Source organism: Temnothorax curvispinosus, unplaced genomic scaffold (genome assembly GCF_003070985.1).
Source record: "Temnothorax curvispinosus isolate PA1 unplaced genomic scaffold, ASM307098v1 QBEX01010285.1, whole genome shotgun sequence".
Lineage (NCBI taxonomy): Eukaryota > Metazoa > Arthropoda > Insecta > Hymenoptera > Formicidae > Temnothorax > Temnothorax curvispinosus.
The window spans coordinates 31,981-54,794 of NW_020220065.1; the positions used below are offsets into that span (position 1 = coordinate 31,981).

Here is a 22,814-nt window from a genome sequence, read left to right on the forward strand (position 1 = left end):
CCTTCCTCTATATTAGAAAATCAAAATTGTCAAATAGTAGAAAATCTTGTAACATATATAGCGATTACAGGACTATAACAGAAATAGTACAAGAAAATACACATACCAAGCAACCTCCAAAAAAGATTGGTAAATGAAATAGTTGTCCGTAATTTTGAAATTTGGGTGGCCCAATTATGTCAGGGGCAGTACGGAATATGCTAACATTCCGGCTGTTCGCGGAAGTAAGAAATCTTTTCTTCACAAATTGATAGATGAAGTCAACCCTATCCTCTTCTCCTACGGATACTCTGCCGACATAGGGATATCGACTACAACTCTCGCAATATATAAATTGATTGTGGGTTGTCATATTTTATCTCTAAAAGAAGACAAAAAATATGGAGGATAATAATTCTTTCTTTTTTAGAATATTCTAAAATGCATTATAATAACATATATTTATAATTATAGCGTAAAGATTACATAATCTAAGTTTATCTTGCTTTTATTTACATTGCTAGTACTGACATTATTACATAGTCTGCATGTGTGTGTTGTATATCATTATTGAGTAATTAATTATTTTAAAGAAAATAACAGTTTTTTTTTAATTTTGTTAATATAAAAAAAATTTTTTTTTATGAGACTGAAATGTCGCGAACTCTGTGTTCTGCTTCTACCACCACGTGGAACCACGTGCTCGAGCACAAAAAAAAAACAAAAAATTTGCAAAATTTACGTTGTTCACATTCGCCACACTTACACTTAATTTCTAAGTGACTGAGGTCTATACACAATAGCTATAAGAGTATTTAATGTATCTTTTATTTCATTGTTTGATACGCATATTATAGCAATCTAATAATGAGTCGAACAAATATATCCAGTGAATAATGAGAATTACCGGAAATTGAACTCGGAACTGAATCGAAAAGTTAATAAAAAAACTAATTTCTATCGATTTTTATACTACTTACTGTTATCAGCAACGCAGATATGTTCTTTTCCGTGTAAAATGAAAAAATCATGAAAGAGAAGAAATGTTGGAACATGCGGTTAGTAAACGCACAACAGCGAACGCTACTTCTATTTGGATCTACATCTATATCATATACTATACAACTAGACTGCTAACTCCCTAACTGCAACACATATATAGATCTGAAAAGTGTTAATAAGCTGGTTGCACGATGAAAAACACAGCCAATAGGAACAGGGAATAACACAGGCAATAGATTTTCAACCTATCGGAAGCAGTATATCAGTGCTGCAGCATTAAGCTTTACGTCCAAATCTGAGAATTCAGGTAAATTACAGAAAAGCGAAGAAAAGACTAGCTAGAGGATGGGATATCTTCTATAAAAGGACGTAAGCAAATTACGGATATAGGTACCTACATATAACGTCTATCGCGAAAACTACACAGACAGCACATAACATTAAAAGATAACGAAAAAGAGATGTCTTTCTTAAGTTATCTTTTTGACAAAGCAAAAAGGTGTGTGAAGGATATCTTTTTATTTTATTGAAAAAGTTATTATATAAAAGATACCGTTTCGTTATCTTTTTTATAATGTATTTCAATAAGGACAAAAAACGTATTAAAAATATCTTCCCAGCCAATTAAAAACAGTTATTATTTTATATTATTATTTTATATTTGTAGTAAATATTAAAACTCAATATAACGATCGAAAAAGTAAAAACTGTTTTATTCAGTTTTATTGTGCTTGCAAGATAATCCGCTTGTAGTCCGTTTACTATAGTTACTGGCTGCGTTCAGCAGAGAAAGCTGCTTTGTAACTGTTGCATAGGAATCTGATTGATGTATGATTTTTTTAATTTCTACCGGAGTATACCGAACTAAAAGTATAATACACCAATCAAATTCACGAATTTTACAACAGTTGCAAAGCAGCTTTCTCTGCTGAACGCAGCCATTTTTAATTTCTTTCAATTTTGTACATATACCTAATGTTTCTAAAATGTTTTAATATTTAAGTTTTATTAGCACCTCTAAATATTAGATAATTTCAAATAATTAAGTTTTAGACAATTTTTGGGAGTACAAAATAAGTTTTGTTCTATAGGAAATAATGTATAAGATGTCTATTTTTAGGAACATTAATTTGTCACTAAAATTACTTTTTTAACTTTCCTATTAACAAATCGTACGTCTATTATGGATGTACATATACCTACAGTCGACTAAAAAGTTGTCCGGTTGAGTTTTGGAACGCATCCCATTTGGAAGTGGATGAGCACTATAATATAATGCACGGGGCTTACGCAGCGATTTATTATAAAAGCAGACAAACGAGATGTCAAATATATTGAAATGTTAAAGAAATTGGTAATTGCTGACATAATAGCTAGATATTAAATATAAATAGTATCTCCAAAACTTAACCGGACAACCGTTTGGTCCTCGATTATACATGGGCAATTCCATGTTAATCGGACGAGGAATGACCTCGTATACTTTTTAAATCAGTTGAAACTGTTTTTTATATGAAATACCTATACATAAAATAAGGAGATACGTATTTTTTGTTTCTTCAAAATATTTTCTTTTGCAGAATATTAAATGCAATGTAAAAAAAATATAAACAGGGGTTCAAGAAATAATCTACAATTATAAGAAAAATATATCTCTTTGTTATATGTATGTAAGAAGCAAATATTCTCTTGACCGCCAATAAAAAGTCGCGTTTTCAAATATGATATAAATTATAATAAACGAGAAAAAATGTATATTACTTAGAAATCGTGCAGCATAAATAAGTACAACAGTTTAGTAATTTTAGAATTTTGGATAAGTGACACATCCCGTACAAAGAGATAGTTTGCGCGACATGTTGGCCGAAACGATAAGTCCAAACATCATTTTTACTGTTCTTAGCGAGCCATTACTCGAGGAAAGGGAAGTTAAAGAGTGCGACAAGGTCGGGTGAGTATAACGACCTATTTTATTTCAAAATTTCACAGTTTTATTGGAATTATATAAAAATCAATATTATATTTATATTTTATGTTTTCCCTTTGAATGCGATAAATATAATCTTTAATTTCATATTTTTATAAGATTTCTTTTTTGAGATATAATATTTGATAACTAGGTTTCTACTTTTTCCTTCTAGTTATGCAACTTTCATGCAATATAAAATAATACGCGCTTGGTGATGAGTGCAAATATGTATTATTGCCGATTAAGAATAATCGAAACAGACAAATTGGGACGCTGAAGGTAATTCATGTACATAATTTATCTTTTATTAAAGTTAAATAAATACATATTGATTATTAAATTTAAATTTTTATAGATTGTTCTGTCCGGTTTGAATGCCATTCGACAATGTTTACCAAGATTAAGATAGATGAATTGCGATAGATGATAGCAATGTGTGAGGTAAATGTTACATGAGCATTTAGATTATATTAGAAGGTGATCGAATAGAAGTCGACAGATCAATGCTCTGAATCAAAAAGAAGAATTAAACTTTTAATTATATGTAAAATTTTCAATTAAAATATTAGGAGCGTAGAGCCATAACAAAATGTCCGTGTTAGTAGTTATATATTATAGTTAAAATCTACAGACGTTTCAGTTCTTTATGGGACCATCTTCAGTGTCTAATACATTTGTCGGTAAATTCCCTTAACAGTAAATCGTCCCTTAACATTACGGTGTGACATCGAGGAAGTTAAGCTTATCACCCTCTCCAATTTCCATCGTAAACTGTAATCTCTCATTTAACGAGTTAAATACATGTAAGATAAGATCGAAACATTCTGGTAGAGCGGGCATGATAATATCGTCCACATATCTACCAAAGAAAGGTACACATGGAATGGTAACTTTTGAATCGCTCTTTTCCTCGATGTCATGCAACGTCACGTCGGCAATAATTGGTAATAGGGGAGATCCACACCTTTCTTCATTCCCCCTTCCATTTCCCTTCTGTCTATATAATATGCGCTGTACCGTGCTCTCGTGGTCGAACAGTTTGTCACATATTTTATCTATAAATGTTTATTATGGCTCACGGCATAAGAAAAATACATACATGTACGTTCTTACTTCGTTTGACTTTAAATAGACTTAAAATCTTGATATATTTTTATACCTTTATATATTTTTACTTTGTTTGACTATAAATAGACTTAAAATTTTTATATTCTTTACAGTGCCGTACTCACAACATAACTTATACGTTAATATTGTAACTCTGCAATCGAATTTACCAAAAATGTATTAGACACTGAAGATGGTCCCATAAAGGATTAAAACGTCTGTAGATTTTAACTATAATATATAACTATTAACACGGACATCTTGTTATGGCTCTACGCTCCTAATATTTTAATTGATTTTTAATCCTTTAAGCCTTGTTTTTTTTATATATAAAATTTTGTTCAAAATTGTCTTAATATTTTTTAATATCAAGCCCAGTAAGCAAGAAACACCAAGAAACATTTTAACTACATTACAGCAACGTTTTAACATTAATGCAATGTAGTTGAAATGTTTCTTGACGTTTCTTGACGTTTCTTGCTTACTGGGAGTGACACGGTAGTGTCTCGCACCAAGTACAAGCACAGCGCGAGACCGCCCCGTGTATCTTTACGCGAACGGACGAGTTGCAACTAAGTACCCGAAATTTTGAGATCTTAATAATACGTATAGACGGACACATGCGGATATCTTTCCTTCCATTCATTAACTAAGTCATCGCTAATCTTACACCATAGAAAGTAAAATTCTTGCAGTTTAAGACATTGTTCGAAAATGACGGAATATTTATCAGGTTCTTCATAATCCACCTTTAAAAAATATAACATTTTCAAATTTTTGCACTGCGCTAGCAATTCCAAATTGCGATCAGTAAGGTCAACAAAGCGCAAACAAATTTCTTCCAGACGTTGAATGGAAGAAAGAAATCTGTCCAAGCTATCATCAGTGATTAGGCGTGTAAAGCTGCAACAAAAATCATACAATTATCATTATCACAATACAAAGAGAAAACGCAAAGAGAAAATTAATGCAACTTTTTCAAGATATTTGAGATGCAAGAGCAAACACACAAATTTCGATAAAAATAACGGTAACATGTATTTTACAAGAAAATTAAAAGACATACTTACTGGGGAAATGTCACTTTTCGTAAATTCTTACAGTCAGCGAGGGCGTACAAACCCTGCGATGTAAGATTACAACTATGCGGTAAATATATTACTTCCAAGTTGTGACACGAATTTCTTAACTCTATTACAATTGCGTCTATGTTTAAACCGTTGAAACCGTTCATAGACAACAAATGTAACTCACGCATCCGTGGATTTTTTCGCAGTATTTTGCAAAGGCGTTGAGTTTTTATATAAGTATTCCAAAGGTTTAAATTTCCCAAACCATTTAGCCTCTCAAGATACGAAAATCCTTCGTCATTTATACGTTCACAACCACTTAGATCCAATTCTGAAAATAAAATACCTATGTTTTGAATATATGCAATTTACTCGTAATCTTGACAATCTTCATATACAGTATACGTAAATACCTTTTAAATTTTTGCATATCTCTGAAATTTTAAGTAGAACATAACTGTTAACAGATTTGCAGTCACTTAATCTTAAGTGCGTTAAATTCCTGCCGCAATTCTCAAGAAAGTTTACGAAATCCTTAACACCAAATACGCTTTCTGTAAGATCTAACTGTCGCAAATGTTTACATCTAGCTGTAAACCAACAAAATATATTGCGCATATTTTTGCGAAACTTAATTTTCATGTTTAAACGTGTATAGAGTTCAGGGTCCCGTATTAAATTATTGAAGCGCTTATCTACATAACTCATGCGGCATAACGTCATAAAATCCAAGTTTTTCAATATTATTAGTAATATTTCATCCTGTAAAAGTAAAATATAAAACTTTAATACACGATATGACATTGCAATAAATATTATTATGAAAAATAAACTTCTTATAATACTTTACAGGAAGCTCAGACAAACTGCAACGTGATAGCTCCTTGGGTTCATCCGAAGAGAGTTTCATACGCTTGGCATAATTTGAATAACTTTTTAATAAAATACGACGCGAGTATTTCTGTCCAAGAGGTTGCACATAACCAGGGATTACCTCTTGAGATACCTTTTTGTGCTTCAAATTTCTCTTATAAGTAATCCTTTTTATATTACTACAAATAACATCAGAACAAATTAATTTTTATTAAAAAAATAAAAAAAAATATTGAATATTATACTTAACACATCAACGATTATTATACCTTTTACAAATAATGCAATGATCAGGAAAATTCTGTTGCAGATGAACTATATCCAAGTGTGCACTTTTCAAATCTGCTGTTAAATTATGAACATCATCATGGTGTGGAGAGTACATGCAGTTAATTCTTTTTAACAGATTAGTTAAACTCTCGTTAGAATTTCTAGAAATGATCAATTCTGATGTACCCATAAGCATTACAGCATCTATCTTTGTGTAATATTCAGGTGAACTCTTCTTAAATACTAGTCTGAGCATTTTGGTTTTAAAGTAGCACGGATGCGATAAGGGTGGAGAAAATAATCTTGATTTCGACGGCACAATCTGAGACGATTCATTCCACAACTGAATCCATTCCTTGTTATCAGAATCTTGAGCACAAATTTGAATTATGCTTCCAGGATTATATATTTCGTAAATACAGACTCTGACTGGATATACAGCTTCGTGAAACTCAATATCTGTAAAATAGAAAATATAATTATACTCTCTTCTCAACAAAAGCGTATCTTTTCTAACAAAATCTTATATTTATCAATTCAAGTATTACATACCAATATAGCTCGTCGTTTTCGACCATGTATGTAAATTAACAACATTAATAATGAAATCTTTGTTTTGCCATGGAGATATTTGCCATGGAGATATTGAAATGTTGATACCATCAATTCTCTGTATTAAAAGGTTAAAATGTATTAAATAATAGGTAATCTTGTAGCACAAAAGATAGCGATTACCATGTATAGAGGACAATAACAGATAATATCAGGAAATACACATACTTCGACATATTTTCCTTCAAAAGAACATGATGGATAAAACAGTTCTCCATAGTTTTGAAATTTGGGTGGCCCTATTATGTCAGGGGCAGTATAGAATACGCTAAGATTCCAGTGGTTCATGGTAACAAATCTTTTCTTTACAAATTGATTGATGAAGTCAACCTTATCCTCTTCTCCTACGGATACTCTGCCGACATAAGGATATTGACTACAACTCTCGCAATATAAAGATTGATTGTGGGTTGTCATATTTTCTCTCTAAAAGGAGACAAAAAATAGGGATAATTATAATCTTTTCTTTTTTAGTATAGGAGAGACCGGGGCTAGTTGTCACATTTTTGAAATACTGAATTTTAAGAAAATATTAGCAATATTTTATAATATTATATACTACTTTATAGTGGCTACATCCTTTAGGTGTAAGAAAAAAAATTAAACTTATATATACTTATATACACAAAAAAGTTATTTAATTCTAAGCAAAACCGCGCAAATGTGACAACTTATCCCATACCCAGGGTTGGTTGTCACATGACTCTGGATTGATTGTCATGTATCTTTCATGTCAGAGGAAACATGTATCAGAGGAAATATACGACAAATATTTTCTGTTTTAATATTTTATTAAAGTTAGTACCAGTGTTTGGTCTTAATAATATATTGCAGTGTGAATTAAATGAAAATTTAATAATTTTCATAAACTTTGTAATATAATTCTCAATAAACTTTGTAATACTTTCATAAACTTTGAGTAAATAAAAGAATAATAATTCTCATAAACTTTGAATCCCATCTTATTTGAGACAACTTACCCTGAACGGTCATTTTGAACAAAAAAGATTATATTTATAAACTATGTTGCAATGACGGTTAGCTAAATACAGGAAAACTTATCTAAAACTATAATATTTCTTATGACCAAAAAGAAATTACGACTAGTAATTCCAAAAACCAACGGAACAATAAAAATAGAGACAAGAAAAATTTACTCACAACCTCCAATTTTTTAAAAGTGCTCGTAAATATCACATGCGATGTTTTTGAAACGAGCTATTTTGTACACCCGACTAACACGATAGAAGCAACCTACACTATAAAGAAGAATATTCTACTCAATCTATTAAGTGAGATATATTGTGACAACTTATTCACGTGACTTCTAGCCCCGGTCTCCCCTAATAAGACGTAAGCAGTAAATTATTGACTAATAAGACTCTTACAATTTAATAATAATCGAATGCAGTTAGTCAGATTTAGAGCTCTTATAGCTATTGTAAAATGGGTTTAGGATTTTCCGAAATGTATTTTTTATCTTACTTAATTAACCTTCCGTACGCCTGGTGGGTCTGACAAACTCAAAAGTTTGAAAATAAGTATATCTTGGTATAATCATAATATCAAATTTTTATCGAAAGTATGTGTATTATTTAGTTTATGTTTTCATAAAATTATAAAAATGGTCCGAGCACGACATGTAAACAGTGCAGCATTTAGGCCGTCAACGTTCCCGATTACGAAGTTATTTTTTTAAAAGCACATTTAGTGGGTCTCTCAGACCAAACCAGGCGCACGGAGGGTTAAAAAAAAGGTATCTTTTATCTCATTTTCCGATATACGTTACAGTGTATTCCACCACGTGGTAGTGTTCCATCATGTGGAACACTATACTGTAGTAGAACATATGTACGGCATACACGCACCGCGTGCACGAGCACCAATAAAAGAAAAGTGCAAAATTTTAATTGCTTACGTTCGCTACATTCACGCTCACGCTTCTAATAAGTGACTAAAATTTTTTAAAATGTATTTTCTTATTTATTTAATATATCTTATATCTCATTGTTCGATACAGCTAGGTTATATAGCGATCTAACAATAAGTTGAACTAATTAAGGATCACACAGTAAATAAAGAAAATTATCCGGAAATTTAACTCGGAACTGAACCAAAAAATTAATCAGAAAAACTTATTTCTGTCGATTTTTATACTACTTACTGTTTATCAGCTAGGCAGATTTAAAATTTTCTGTATAAATTGAAAAAATCACAAAAGAGAAAAAATGTTGGAACACGTGGTTAGTGAGCGCACACCTTAGTATATGTTCTGTGGCGCACACCACTTCTATATGAGTCTACAGCTATATTATATACTAGACTGCCAACTCTCACGAAATACATGGACCTAAAAAGTGTTAAGTCCAAACCCCATAGAATTCAGGTAAATTACTGGAAAGCAAAAGAAAGACTAGCTAAAGGGTGGGGATTTTGAAGGATGCAAGCAGGTATATATAGTTACGTATAGCGTTTTCTACTGGAAAAACTACACAGACAACATATAACACTAACAATAAGAAAAATATGTTTAAGATGTGTGAAAGTCTTAAGGTGAAATTTCATGGGCAGTGAACAGCAACAGCAGATCGTACTGATTGGCTGCAAAATAGAGAAGTTCTCGAGTTTTTAGAACTTCTCTATTTTGTAGCGAATCAGTACGATCTGCTGCCCATGAAATTTCACTTTTATTGAGAAAGTCATCATAAAAAAAAAGATACCGTTTCGCCGTCTCTTTAATGGTGTTTTTCAATAAAAACAAAAAAACGTGTTAAAAATATCTTTCCGGCTAATCAAAGATACTTATTAATTTTACATTATTATTTTATATTTTAAACATCAAACATCGGAATTCAATATATCCATTGAAGAAGTAAAAACGGTTTTATTTAGTTTTATAGTGGCGCTTGTAAGATAATCCGCTCGTAGCCCGTTAGTAGTCAGTTTTGGAACGCATGTCATTTGAAGTCAATGAGCCAATGCAAACGGCTTACGCAGTGATTTATTATAAGAGCAGACAAACGAGATGTCAAATATATTAAAATGTTAAAAAAATTGTTAAATTAATTGCCGACATAATAACTAGTTATTAAATATAAATGGAATCTCCGAAACTCAACAACTTTTTAGTCCTCCATTGTACGTAAGCAATTCCACGTCAAATCGGACGAGAAATGACCTCGTATTTTTTAAATCGGTTGAAACTTCTTTTACATAAATGTATGTATGCACATAAAATAAGGAGACACATATCTTTTTTGTTCGTTTAAAATATCTTTTTTTGCAGAATATTAAATTACGTTATAATGTCATATATATTAATACATATTTATTAATCTTTAAAGAAACACAAAGTTCGCATTTTCTTGACATTATATATATTATTGCTGCAAGAGATTTTATATTTTCGGCAAGAAGCGCTGAATTTTTCGATTGTGTTGATCTAAATCTTTTTCTTTTCTACTTTATATTGATGCAGTGTGTTATTTTGCTATTGCAGCGTGCTATTTTGTTGTACTGAATTATTCGTCAAGATCTCGGTGGCGTTTCTGTTGTCCCTATTACCTTTCTGAAACAATCGCACGATCTCTCGGTGTTGCTTTTTCATTTCTGACGACAATCTAGTCCGGCGAAATATATCATTATAGATATTTGTAGCTATCTGAAACTCTCTGCAATCCTGCGGGTGATGATCAAGCGATCGACCAAACACCTACTATTGTGTCGATACCCTGGCACACTCTGCACGCACCCATCATCGTAGATCTTTTTTTTTTTAATTTTTGACCAGTTCTTCGCGTGTAACATCTCTCAAAAGGAATTAATTTACTCGGTCGCGTATCCTACCTGTAAACATCGCTAGAGACTTCGTGCGATTGTCAATAATATGACGAGCAAGGAAAACGGTCGACCCATTGCGAACGGCGCGTATCCGGTCAGGTTCCAAACGGGATCCAGCAAACCTTTATGAGCGGAAAGAGGCGACAATTTCGTGAGAGTCACGTTTACGGTGCGATTAATAAGTTTCATGTCGATTCGCACTCCACCCTGAGTAGTTACCCAATATTTTGCAAGCCAATCCTGATCAAGAATGAAGAAAACCGTCGTACTTTACGATCAGCAGCGTCTTAATAATATGTATATGAGTTAACGCATTGTACATCAGCACGTTTCTGATAGAGAAGTATATCTAGAAATATTAATTATAATTTTCACTAAAAATAACTTTATAATGTACATGATATTGTTCGTAAAGTAATTTAACGCAGTTTTGATTTGTACACGTCCTTTTCAGCGCCACGAAAAGGATGCAATAATTATAGAAATAGTGAGCATGCAGTTTTTGGACGAGAGTGGCGTCATGCAGGATAATGAGATACATTTGTTTTACGTAGAATATTCTTTCCTCGGGAATCGCGGCGAAGATATGGAGACTGTCTCTGTGGAGAAACCAAAAAACGGGCGGTCAAGAAATGATCTACCCAATTATAAGAAAAGTATATCTCTTTTTTTATGTAAAAAGTAAATATTTTCTTGACCGCTAATAAAAAGACGCGTTTTCAAATATGATATCAATTATAATAAACGAGAAAAATTGTATATTATTTAGAAATCGTGCAGCATAAATAAGTACAAAATAGTTTCGTAATTTTAGAATTTTGGATTAATGAAGTGACACATCTCCTACAAAGAGATAATTTGCGCTCCATGTTGGCTGAAACTATGAGTCCAAACATCAATTTTACTGTTCTTAGCGAACCATTACCCGAGGAAAGGGAAGTTAAAAAGTGCGAGGAGGTCGGGTGAGTATAACGACCTATTTTATTTTAAATTTTTACAACGTTATAGCAATTATATAAAAATCAATATTACTTATTCGAATTTTCTCTTTGAATACGATAAATAATCTTTAATTTTATGATTTTGTAAGATCTTTTTTTGAGATATAATATTCGACGGCAATTCCATAATTTTTTTTGTCCCAATACTTGAAATCGCCGCGAATTTTTGACAGGTCGGTACGATCAAACAAAAAGAATACCTCAGACTCAATGTGTCCACTGCGTCATACCAAGTCATACCAAAAATTATAAATTAATTGTTAAAGATTACTCCTTTTCGAATGATTATACTGAGCACAAAATAATAAACAAATGTTCTTAAACAAATGTACTTATTGAATTAAACTTCCTCATAAATCTATTTTTTTCGTCTTTCCCACACTGTTCATCGCAATTGTCGTGTGCTATGCCGAGATCTTCATCATGCTTTAGTAAAAAAGTATATCTAAATTGATTCAGAATTGTCTGAAACGCGTTTTTAACTACACTTTTGTGAGTCAAATATTACTACTGCCTCACAAAAAAATTTATTTAAAAATCCCAAAAATTCTGCGCAACTTCCAACTAGTCTTAAAATTCTTCTAATACTCCCTAGAATATTCCCTATAAATTTCAAAAAAATAAAAAATGGGGTTTTTGAGATATTCAAATTTTTGTGTGTTTTTTTACTTTATTAGTTTAACATCATTATTATAAAAATTTGGGATAATTTTTTTTTTAAACTATGATCTAAATAGCGTATTTTATGTTCAATGAATTTTTTTCTTAGACGTTGTCTAATAGGCGAAAAAATTCATTGAAAATTTTGCAGTCCTCATTTTGCGCAGGCTCTATTTCGGAAACGCTACATTTATTATAGAAACGATTTAACAGGGGTCTAACACTCGTAAAGACCTGTTAAAAAACGAGCGGCCATCAAAAATAAAAAGGTCGAAGTTTGACTCCTTGCGAATTGGCGTGGAATGCCCCATATATATTATATGTATATATATATATATATGTATATATATATATACATATATATACATATAATTAATCTTTTCATTAAAATTAAAAAAAAATTTGTGTTGATTATTAAATTTAACTGTAGATTGCTGTGTCCGATTTGAATGCCATTCGACAATGTTTATCGGGATTAAGATAGATGAATTGCGATAGATGATAGCAATGTGTGAGGTAAATGTTACATGAGCATTTAGATTATATTAGAAGATGATCGAATAGAAGTCGACAGATCAATGCTCTGAATCAAAAAGAAAATTAAACTTTTAATTATATATAAAATTTTCAATTAAAATATTAGGAGCGTAGAGCAATAACATAATGTCCGTATTAATATATTATAGTTAAAATCTACAGACGTTTCAGTTCTTTATGGGACCATTCAGTGTCTAATACATTTGTCGGTAAATTCGATCGCAGAGTTACAATATTAACGCATAAGTTATGTTGTGAGTGGACGGCACTGTAAAAAGTATATAAATATTTTAAGTCTATTTATAGTCAAACAAAGATATAAAAAAATATATAAAGATTTTAAATCTATTTATAGTTAGACGAAGTAAGCGATTAACCTAAGTACGTACGTATATGTATTTTTCTTAATTATGCCGTGAGCCATAGCGAACATTTATAGATAAAATATATGACACTCTGTTCGACCACGAGAGAACGGTACCGTATATTGTATAGATAGAAGGGAAATGAAAGGGGGAATGAAGAAAGGTGTAGATCTCCCCCATCACTAATCATTGCCGACGTGACGTTGCATGACATCGAAAAAAAAAGCGATCCAAATATTACCATTCCATGTACCTTTATCATGCCCGCTCCACCAGAATGTCGATCTTATCTTAGATGTATTTAACTCGTTACATGAGAGATTGTCCTGAATTTGTTCCCTCCCCTTTAGTTCTATTTTGTCCCCACCTTTCTCCATTCCCCCTTTCATTTCCCTTCTGTCTATATAATATGTGGTAACGTGCTCTCGTGGTTGAATAGTTTGTCACATATTTTATCTATAAATGTTTGCTATGGCTCACGGCATAAGAAAAATACATACACGTACGTACTTAGGTTGATCTCTTGCTTCGTTTGACTATAAATAGACTTAAAATCTTTATATATATATACTAGCTGGTTACCCGGAGGACATATGTAATAAGACACGCAAATAGTCTCTCTCTCTCTTTCTCAAATACTATAAATTGAAAAATATTACTTTTTTATCGACTGAAGTTCAATTCTGTCGCATACAATTTGAGATTCACTCAATTATTTCCTAAAAAATTGGAAAAATTTCGTAACCAATTTCCAAAAAGATACCGGTTCCCAAAAAGATCGGTAACGAAAAACTATACAGTTTAAGCACTTCCCGGAAAATTCTACCCCTGTTTTATATACAATTCTTTATAATTCGATCAATTATTTTCCGAAAAATTCGAAAAACTTCTGATACCGATTCCCAAAAAGATCGGTAACGAAAAATTATGTACTTTATAGCACTCCCCGGGAAATTCTACCCCTACTTTGTATGTACAATTCTTTGAGATGCGATCATTCGGAACCGGTTTCCAAACAAATTGGTAACAAAAAATAGTACACTTTATAGCATTTCCCGGGAAATTCTACCCCTACTTCATGTATAATTCTTTGAGATTAAATCAATTATGTCCCGAAAAATTAGAAAAATTAAAAAAACCGGTTTCCAAAAAGATTGGTAACAAAAACTATACACATCATAGCGCTCCCCGTAAAATATATTCTACCCCTACTTCATGTACAATTTTTTAAAATTCGGTCAATAAATTCCCGAAAAATTAAAAAAATTTCGGTACCAGCTTCCAAAAAGATCGGTAACGAAAATTTATACATTTTATAGCACTCCTCGGAAAATTCTACCCCTGTTTGATCTATAATTCTTTGAGATTTAATCAATTATTTCCCGAAAAATAGGAATAATTAAAAAAATCGGTTTCCAGAAAATCGGTAACAAAAAACTATACACATAGTGGCACTCCCCGGAAAATTCTACCCCTATTTCATATACTTTTGGTAAAAATTCGGTTCAGGGGTTTGGGCTGGGCGTTGATGAGTCAGTGAGTGAATAAGTCAGGACATCTTCCTTTATAGATATAGATTTATATCTTTGTTTGACTATAATAAATAGACTTAAAATTTTTATATATTTTTATACCTTTATATATTTTTACTTTGTTTGACTATAAATAGGCCCAAAATTTTTATATACTTTTTACAGTGCCGTACACTCACAACATAACTTATACGTTAATATTGTAACTCTGCAATCGAATTTACCAAAAATGTATTAAACACTGAAGATGGTCCCATAAAGGATTGAAACGTCTGTAAATTTTAACTATAATATATAACTATTAACACGGACATCTTGTTATGACTTTACGCTCCTAATATTTTAATTAATTTTTAATCCTTTGAGCTTTGTTTTTTTATATATAAAATTTTGTTCAAAATTGTTTTAATATTTTTTAATATTAAGTGACACGGTAGTGTCTCGCACCAAGTACAGGCGCAGCGCGAGACCGCCCCGTGTATCTTTACGCGAACGGACGAGTTGTATAATAATATATATATATAAGTACCTGAAATTTTGAGATCAAGAGACACGGCAGTGTCTCGCGCCAAGTATACGCGCAGAGCGAGACGCACCGTGACTCATTTATGCGAACGCACGAGTTGCGAGTACCCGAGATTTTGAGATCTCAATAACGAGTGATCTTAATAATACGTATAGACGGACACATGCGGATATCTTTCCTTCCATTCATTAACTAAGTCATCGCTAATTTTACACAATACAAAGTAAAATTCTTGCAGTTTAGGACATTGTTCGAAAATGACGGAATATTTGTCAGGTTCTTCATAATTTACCTTTAAAAAATATAACTTTTTCAAATTTTTGCACTGCGCTAGCAATTTCAAAATGCGGTCAGTAAGGACAATAATCTGCAGACAAATTTCTTCCAGACATTGACAGGAAGAAAGTAATCTGTCCAAGCTATTATCAGTGATTGAGCGTGGGAATCTGCAACAAAAATCATATAATTATCACAATATTTCAATCGCAAAGAGAAAATTAATGCAACTTTTTCAAGATATTTGAGATGCAAGAAAAGCAAACACACAAATTTCGATAAAAATAACAGTAACATGTATTTTACAAGAAAATTAAAAGACATACTTACTGGGGAAATGTCACTTTTCGTAAATTTTTACAGTCAGCGAGGGCGTTCAAACCCTGCGATGTAAGATGATAAAGAGCCGGTAAAAATATTACTTCTAAGTTGTGACACGAATTTCTTAACTCCATTAAAACTGTGTCTATGTTTATAAGCGCACCTCTAGTTGAGAAATGTAATTCACGCATCCGTTGATTTTTTTGCAGTATTTTGCAAAGATATTGAGTTTTTATATGTGTTTTACAAAGCCTTAAATGCTCCAAACCATTTAGTCTCTCAAGATACGAAAATGCTTTGTCGTCTATACGAGAACAACGACTTAGATCCAATTCTAAAAAAAAAAAAAAAATATGTTTTGATATATGCAATTTATACCCGTAATTTTGACAATTATACATATATAGTATACATACATATAGATATATACCTTTTAAATTTTTGCATATCTCTGAAATTTTAAATAAAACAGGACTGTTAACAGATTTGCAGTTACTTAATCTCAAGTGCGTTAAACGTCTGCCGCAATTATCAAGAAAGTTTATGAAATCATGCACACGAAAGTTGCATTCTGTAAGATCTAACTGTCGCAAATAATTACATTTAGTTGAAAAGTAACGAAATATAGTGTGCATACTCTCGTTGCGAGTTATAAGTTGCATGTTTAAACACGTATAGAGTTCAGGGTCTTGTATTAAATTATTGAAGCGTTTATTTACATATTTCATGAAGCATAACGTCATCAAATCCATGTTTTTTAATATCTTTAGTAGTATTTCATTCTGCAAAGACAAAATATAAAACTTTAATACACGAAATGATATCACAATAAATATTATTATGAAAAATAGACTTTTATTATAATACTTTACAGGAAGAACAGACAAACTGCAACGTGATAGCTCCTTGGGTTCATCCGAAAAAAGTTTCATACGCTTGGCATAATTTGAATAACTTTTTAGTAAAATATGACGCGAGTATTTCTGTCCAAAAAGTTGCACATAACCTGGGATTACCTCCTGAGATGCCTTTTTGTGCTTCAAATTACTTTTATAATTAATCCTTCTTATTTCGCTACAAATATCATCGGAACAAATTGATTTTTATTATTAACAGAAAAAAAGAATTTAAATATACCCTAAAATGTACGATAGTAATACCTTTTATAAATAACATCAGAACAAATTAATTTTTACTATTAAAAAAATAAATATTAAATATTATACTTAACATCAACGATTATTATACCTTTTATAAATAACACAATATTCAGAAAAATTTCTTTGCAGATGAACTATATCCAAGTGTGCACTTTTTAAATCTGCTGTTAAATTATAAACTTCCTTATATTGTGGAGTGTACATGCTGTTAATTCTTTTTAACAGATTACTTAAACTCTCGTTAGGATTTTTAGAAAGGATCAAATCTGATGAACCAATAAGCAACACAGCATCTAGCTTTGAATAAGAGGCAGGTGAACTACACTGTTTAAATATTAGCCTGAGCATTTTGGTTTTAAAGTTACATGGGTGTGATAAGGGCGGAGAGAATAATCTTGCTGTCGGGGGTACAATCTGAGGCGACTTTTCCCACAATTGAAACCACTGATTATTTATAGAATCTTGAGCCCAAATTTCAGTTACTCCTCCAGGATTATATATTTCGGAAATACAGACTCTGATTGGATATACGGCTTCATGAAACTCGATATCTTCAAAATATAAAATATAATTATACTCTCTTTTCAACAGATATATAACTTCTTTAACAATATCTTATAGAGGTATTTGTCAATTCAAAAGTATTATATACCAATATACTCATCATCATTCCCCTGCCTTGAATAACAGGATGCGGCATAACGATTAATAACACTTCTCACGGAATCTATGTATTGCCACGGAGATATTGAAATATCGATACCATCTTTCCTCTATAATAGAAAATCGAAATGTGTCAAATAGCAGAAAATCTTGTAACATAAATTTGTAGATAGCGATTATTTTGTGCAGGACAATAATAGTTAATACCAGGAAATACACATACTTCGACATATTTTCCTCCAAAAGAACATGATGGATGAAACAGTTCTCCATAGTTTAAAAATTTTGGTGGCCCAATTATGTCAGGGGCAGTATGGAATACGCTAAGATTCCGGTAGTTCGTGGTAACAAATCTTTTCGTCACAAATTGATAGATGAAGTCAACACTTTCCTTTTCTCCTATGGATACTCTGCCGACATAGGGATATCGACTACAACTTTCGCAATATGAAGATTGATTGTGGGTTGTCATATTTTCTCTCTAAAAGGAGACCAGATATATAGAGAATAATAATTTTTTTTTTTAGTATAGGGGAGACCGGGGTAAACTCGACACCAAGGTAAACTTGACACTATAGGCTTTTTGCCTATTTAAATCTATCGTAGAAACTTGCCTTTCTTACTCTAAATGCGTCTTTATGTGCCAGTATTATCAATAGAATTTGGTGAAATTCTGAGTTATGGTGTAATTTTTAGCGCGATATAAGCGTTTTTGATGGTGAAAAGTAATTTTTCTGATCTTTCTAAAATTTCTACTTTTTTATCGAAGCTTACTCTTGCGAACCTATATGTAAGTGATTTTGATGAGAAATTTGATGCTCTATACGAATCCGATAATAGTTTTTGCATATTTTCAAAATCTTCATGTTTTTGGAGTGACAAAAGTGAAAAACGAGGTTCGGGGTAAAGTCGACACCATGCCGTTTTATTGGCTCCCAATAACAAACGATGCTTGTCATGCAGCCATATGGCTCATGACAAATGTGTGTGCACGTCCGATCGCGAATTTACTTGCATAAATTGTTTTTCAGACATGAGTTTAGATGAAAATAATGACAGTTCAACAAATTTTGTTCTTATTATTCCCAATGACTGTTTTACTTAATTCCGAATTTTTGTACTTTTCAAATACATGATAAACATGCAATGTATTTTCAGTTTTAGACAATAAAAAATAAGTTTCAGATCAAATTGTGTCGATCAGGCAAAGTGTCGAGTTTGCTCCGGCATTTTTCAATTTAAAAATTTGTCTTTGCATCACTTTCTCTTTCCTGGGGGCAAAACTAAGTGACATATAGTAAAACTTCCTTAAACAATTTTGTACCTGAAGGAACACTCTTTAAATGTGTACCATTGAATTTGCTTGAAAATTTTAATTAATTGTTGAAAATTGCCTTTGAAAAAATCGAATTGGCTTCTGTCTCCCCTATGCTAAAATACATTATAATATAATATATTTATAATTATAGCGTAAAGGTTACATAATCTAAGTTTATCTTGCTTCCATTTATATTGCTAGTACTGACATTATTACATAGTCTGCATATGTGTGTTGTATATTATTATTAATAACTAATTATTTTAAAGAAAATAACGTTTTCTTAAATTTTGTTAATATAGAAAAATGTTTTTATTTAAATTTAAAGTACCGGGAGCTCTGTGTTCTTCTACCACCACGTGGCACACACGTACAAGAGCACGAAAAAAAACAAAAAATTGCAAAATTTAGATTGTTCACATTTGCCACACTTAACGCTTAATTCTAAATGGCTAAGGTCCATTTTACAATAACCGTAAGAGTATATGTAAGACGTAAGCAGTAAGCTATTGACTAATAAGATTCTTACAATCCAAGAATAATCGATTGTAGTTGGTCAATTTTTTACTGCTTGCATCTTATTACCGCATAGCCTTACGGCTGTTATAGAACGGGCTTAAGATTTTCCGAATCGTGTTTATCTTTCTTTGAAAATATCTTTTATCTTACTTTCCGATACACGTCATAGTGTTTTCCACCACGTGGTAGTAGAACATTCGTGGTAGTAGAACATACACGCGTGCACGTGCATCAATACAAAAAAAAATTGCAAAATTTAAGTTGCTTACGTTCGCTACATTTACAATTACACTTTTGACTAAAATTTTTCAAATTGTATTTTTTTACTTATTTAATGTATCTTATATCTCATTGTTTGATAGCTAGGATATATAGCGATCTAACACTAACACTAAGGATCACATAGAATAAAGAGAATTAGCGGAAATTTAACTCGGAACTGAACCGAAAAATTAATCAGAAAAACTAATTTCTGTCGATTTTCATACTACTTACTGTTTATCAAGAAAGCAGATTTTATTTTTTCCGTATAACACAAAAAATCATGAAAGAGAAAAAATGTTGGAACATGCGGTTAGTGAGCGCACACTTCTATGGCTATGTGAGTCCACATCTATATTATATACTAGATTGCCAACTCCCACGAAATACAAGGACCTACATGTGAAATAGTGTTACATCCAAACCTAGAGATTCAGGTAAATTACTGGAAAGCAAAGGAAAAGACTAGCTAGAGGGGAGGGGGAATATGGAAGGACGCAAGCAGATGCAGATAGCGTTTTCTACTGGGAAAATTACCCAGACAATATATAGCACAAAAAATAACGAGAAAGATGTCTTTCTTAAGTTATCTATTTGACAAGGCAAAAATATATATGTATAAAAGATACTTTTTGATCTTATCGAAAAAGTCATCATAAATAAAATACCGTTTTGTTGTTTCTTTTATGATGTTTAGAAAAAGTGTTAAAAGTGTTGAAGTGTTAAAAATTTTTCCGACCAATTAAAAATAGCTATTATTTTACATTTATATTAAACATCAAAACTCAATATATCGATCAAAAAAGTAAAAACTGTTTTATGTAGTAAGTACATTGGTTGGATAATCCGTTCGTAGCCTGTTAAGGTCAATCCAGACAAACTTGCATAGCGCATAAACATAAGCATAAGAGAATTGATTGGTCCATATGCATGTGCATAAGGAAATAGACCAATCCGTTTCTTTATGCATATGGTTATGCACCTATGCAAGTTTGTCTGGATAGACCTTTAGTATGCTTATAGTCACTTTTAAGGTCTATCCAGACAAACTTGCATAGGTGCATAACCATATGCATAAAGAAACGGATTGGTCTATTTCTTTATGCACACAATGCATATGGACCAATCAAAGTAATGAAAATTCAAATTAAAAAATAATGCATTACTTATTAATTAAAAAAAAAATAATTATTTCTTTACTTATTAATTATTAAAAAAGTAATCCGAAATGGAAAAACCGCATTGATTATTTAAAAAATAATACGTAATAAAAAAAATCGCATTGATTATTTAAAAAGTAATGCGTAATAAACAAAATCGCATTAATTATTTAAAAAGTAATGCGTAATGAAAAAAATCGCATTGATTATTTAAAAAGTAATGCGTGATAAACAAAATCGGATTGATTATTTAAAAAGTAATGCGTAATGAAAAAAATCGGATTAATTATTTAAAAAGTAATGCGTAATGAAAATAATTGCATTAATTATTTAAAAAGTTATGCGTAATGAAAAAAATCGCATTGATTATTTAAAAAGTAATGCGTAATGAAAAAAGTCGCATTAATTATTTAAAAAGTAATGCGTAATGAAAAAAATTGCATTGATTATTTAAAAAGTAATGCGTAATAAACAAAATTGCATTGATTATTTAAAAAGTAATGCGTAATGAAAAAAATCGCATTAATTATTTAAAAAGTAATCCGTAATGAAAAAAATCGCATTGATTATTTGAAAAGTAATGCGTAATGAAAAAAAACACGCATTAATTATTTAAAAAGTAATCCGTAATGAAAAAAATCGTTGAAATTTTTGTTTATCATTCGTTTTATGTACGGATTATTGAAAATCAATATTACAGTTCATCCCTGCTTAATACACACATATAGTAGGCGAAGAATAAATATAGTACGTAAATTGTACGTGTACATAATATTTCAAAAAGGATGTGAAATCTTTAAATTAAATTGCGCCAATTGTAAAGAGAATATGTATATTGCTTTGAAAGATAATTGTTATCAACTACTTTAAAGAAATAAAACCCAAGTGGTATCTTCGTATTCCTATTCAAGGGTCTTCCTATTCTAAACCCTAGTGATAATAGCTTCTTAATCCTTTTTAACAAATTTTTAATGTTACAAAGAATCATTTTAATTACAAAGAATTAAAGAAGTAACAGTACAAAATAAAAATATTTAATTAAAACAAAATAAATAAATTTTTCTTGTAAAAAAACTTGTCGCTGCTAGACTTTGAAATTTAAACATTAGTACTAAGATTTTTGATTGAATAAAAAACAATAAACATAATTTAGGGAAAAATGCGACAGGTGTAAAAAAGCAGCGCCAAGTTTTTTTACAAGAAAAATGTATTTATTTTGTTTTAATTAAATATTTTTATTTTGTACTGTTACTTCTTTAATTCTTTGTAATTAAAATGATTCTTTGTAATATTAAAAATTTGTTAAAGAGAATTAAGGATGTTCTCTCGTCCTTATACTAGAGAAAATCGATTTTCTTAGGATTTTCTTAAAACTGTGAATATATGTTAATTTAGGTGTGCTTTATGCGTGGTATAAATTTCAGTACCTCTTCCGGTATAAAAAATCAAGATACTGAGCCTCAAAGTTTCAACTTTTACTAATGAAAAAGTTTTCCAGGCCAAACGGTAAGAGATACGAGGTTGGCTAAGAGGACCAAAGTTGTTCCTCTTGTCGAGTTCTATAAGGAAAAAATGCCAAAACTAAAAAAAATTAAATTTTTTTTTGAAACTTTGAAGCTTAGTATCTTTATTTTTTATACCGGAAGAGGTACTGAAATTTATACCACGCATAAAGCACACCTAAATTAACGTATATTCACAGTTTCAAGAAAATCCTAAAAAAATCGATTTTCTCTAGTATAAGGACGAGAGAACGTCTTTAAGAAGCTATTATCACTTGGGTTTAGAATAGA

The 22,814-nt window shown here is 31.1% G+C and overlaps 2 protein-coding genes across 2 annotated transcripts; both read right to left on the reverse strand.

Annotated features, from left to right (window-relative positions):
- Nucleotides 1-274: 274 nt before the first annotated feature.
- LOC112460001 (F-box/LRR-repeat protein 4-like) lies at nucleotides 275-6,006 on the reverse strand. The gene is made up of 5 exons (XM_025024403.1): nucleotides 5,978-6,006; nucleotides 5,541-5,889; nucleotides 5,128-5,458; nucleotides 4,807-4,960; nucleotides 275-361 (listed from the first exon to the last, which is right to left on the reverse strand). Exons 2-5 carry the CDS (start codon nucleotides 5,848-5,850, stop codon nucleotides 356-358), a joined length of 801 nt encoding a protein of 266 aa, XP_024880171.1. The 5' UTR covers nucleotides 5,851-5,889; nucleotides 5,978-6,006; the 3' UTR covers nucleotides 275-355.
- A 10,711-nt stretch (nucleotides 6,007-16,717) lies between these two features.
- On the reverse strand, nucleotides 16,718-20,185 carry LOC112459991. Its single transcript, XM_025024393.1, has 6 exons — nucleotides 20,096-20,185; nucleotides 17,987-18,244; nucleotides 17,753-17,873; nucleotides 17,189-17,651; nucleotides 16,830-17,014; nucleotides 16,718-16,722 (listed from the first exon to the last, which is right to left on the reverse strand). Exons 2-6 carry the CDS (start codon nucleotides 18,233-18,235, stop codon nucleotides 16,718-16,720), a joined length of 1,023 nt encoding a protein of 340 aa, XP_024880161.1. The 5' UTR covers nucleotides 18,236-18,244; nucleotides 20,096-20,185.
- Nucleotides 20,186-22,814: the final 2,629 nt, after the last annotated feature.

Coding starts and splice junctions, on each gene's coding strand:
- LOC112460001 (XM_025024403.1), bottom strand. CDS start 5,850: ATGACGTTATGCCGCATGAGTTATGTAGATAAGCGCTTCAATAATTTA. Junction 5,459..5,540: donor GATATGCAAAAATTTAAAAG/GTATTTACGTAT, acceptor TTTTATTTTCAG/AATTGGATCTAAGTGGTTGT. Junction 4,961..5,127: donor CGAAAAGTGACATTTCCCCA/GTAAGTATGTCT, acceptor TTTTTGTTGCAG/CTTTACACGCCTAATCACTG.
- LOC112459991 (XM_025024393.1), bottom strand. CDS start 18,235: ATGACAACCCACAATCAATCTTCATATTGCGAAAGTTGTAGTCGATAT. Junction 17,874..17,986: donor TTGGAGGAAAATATGTCGAA/GTATGTGTATTT, acceptor TTTCTATTATAG/AGGAAAGATGGTATCGATAT. Junction 17,652..17,752: donor GAATGATGATGAGTATATTG/GTATATAATACT, acceptor TATATTTTGAAG/ATATCGAGTTTCATGAAGCC.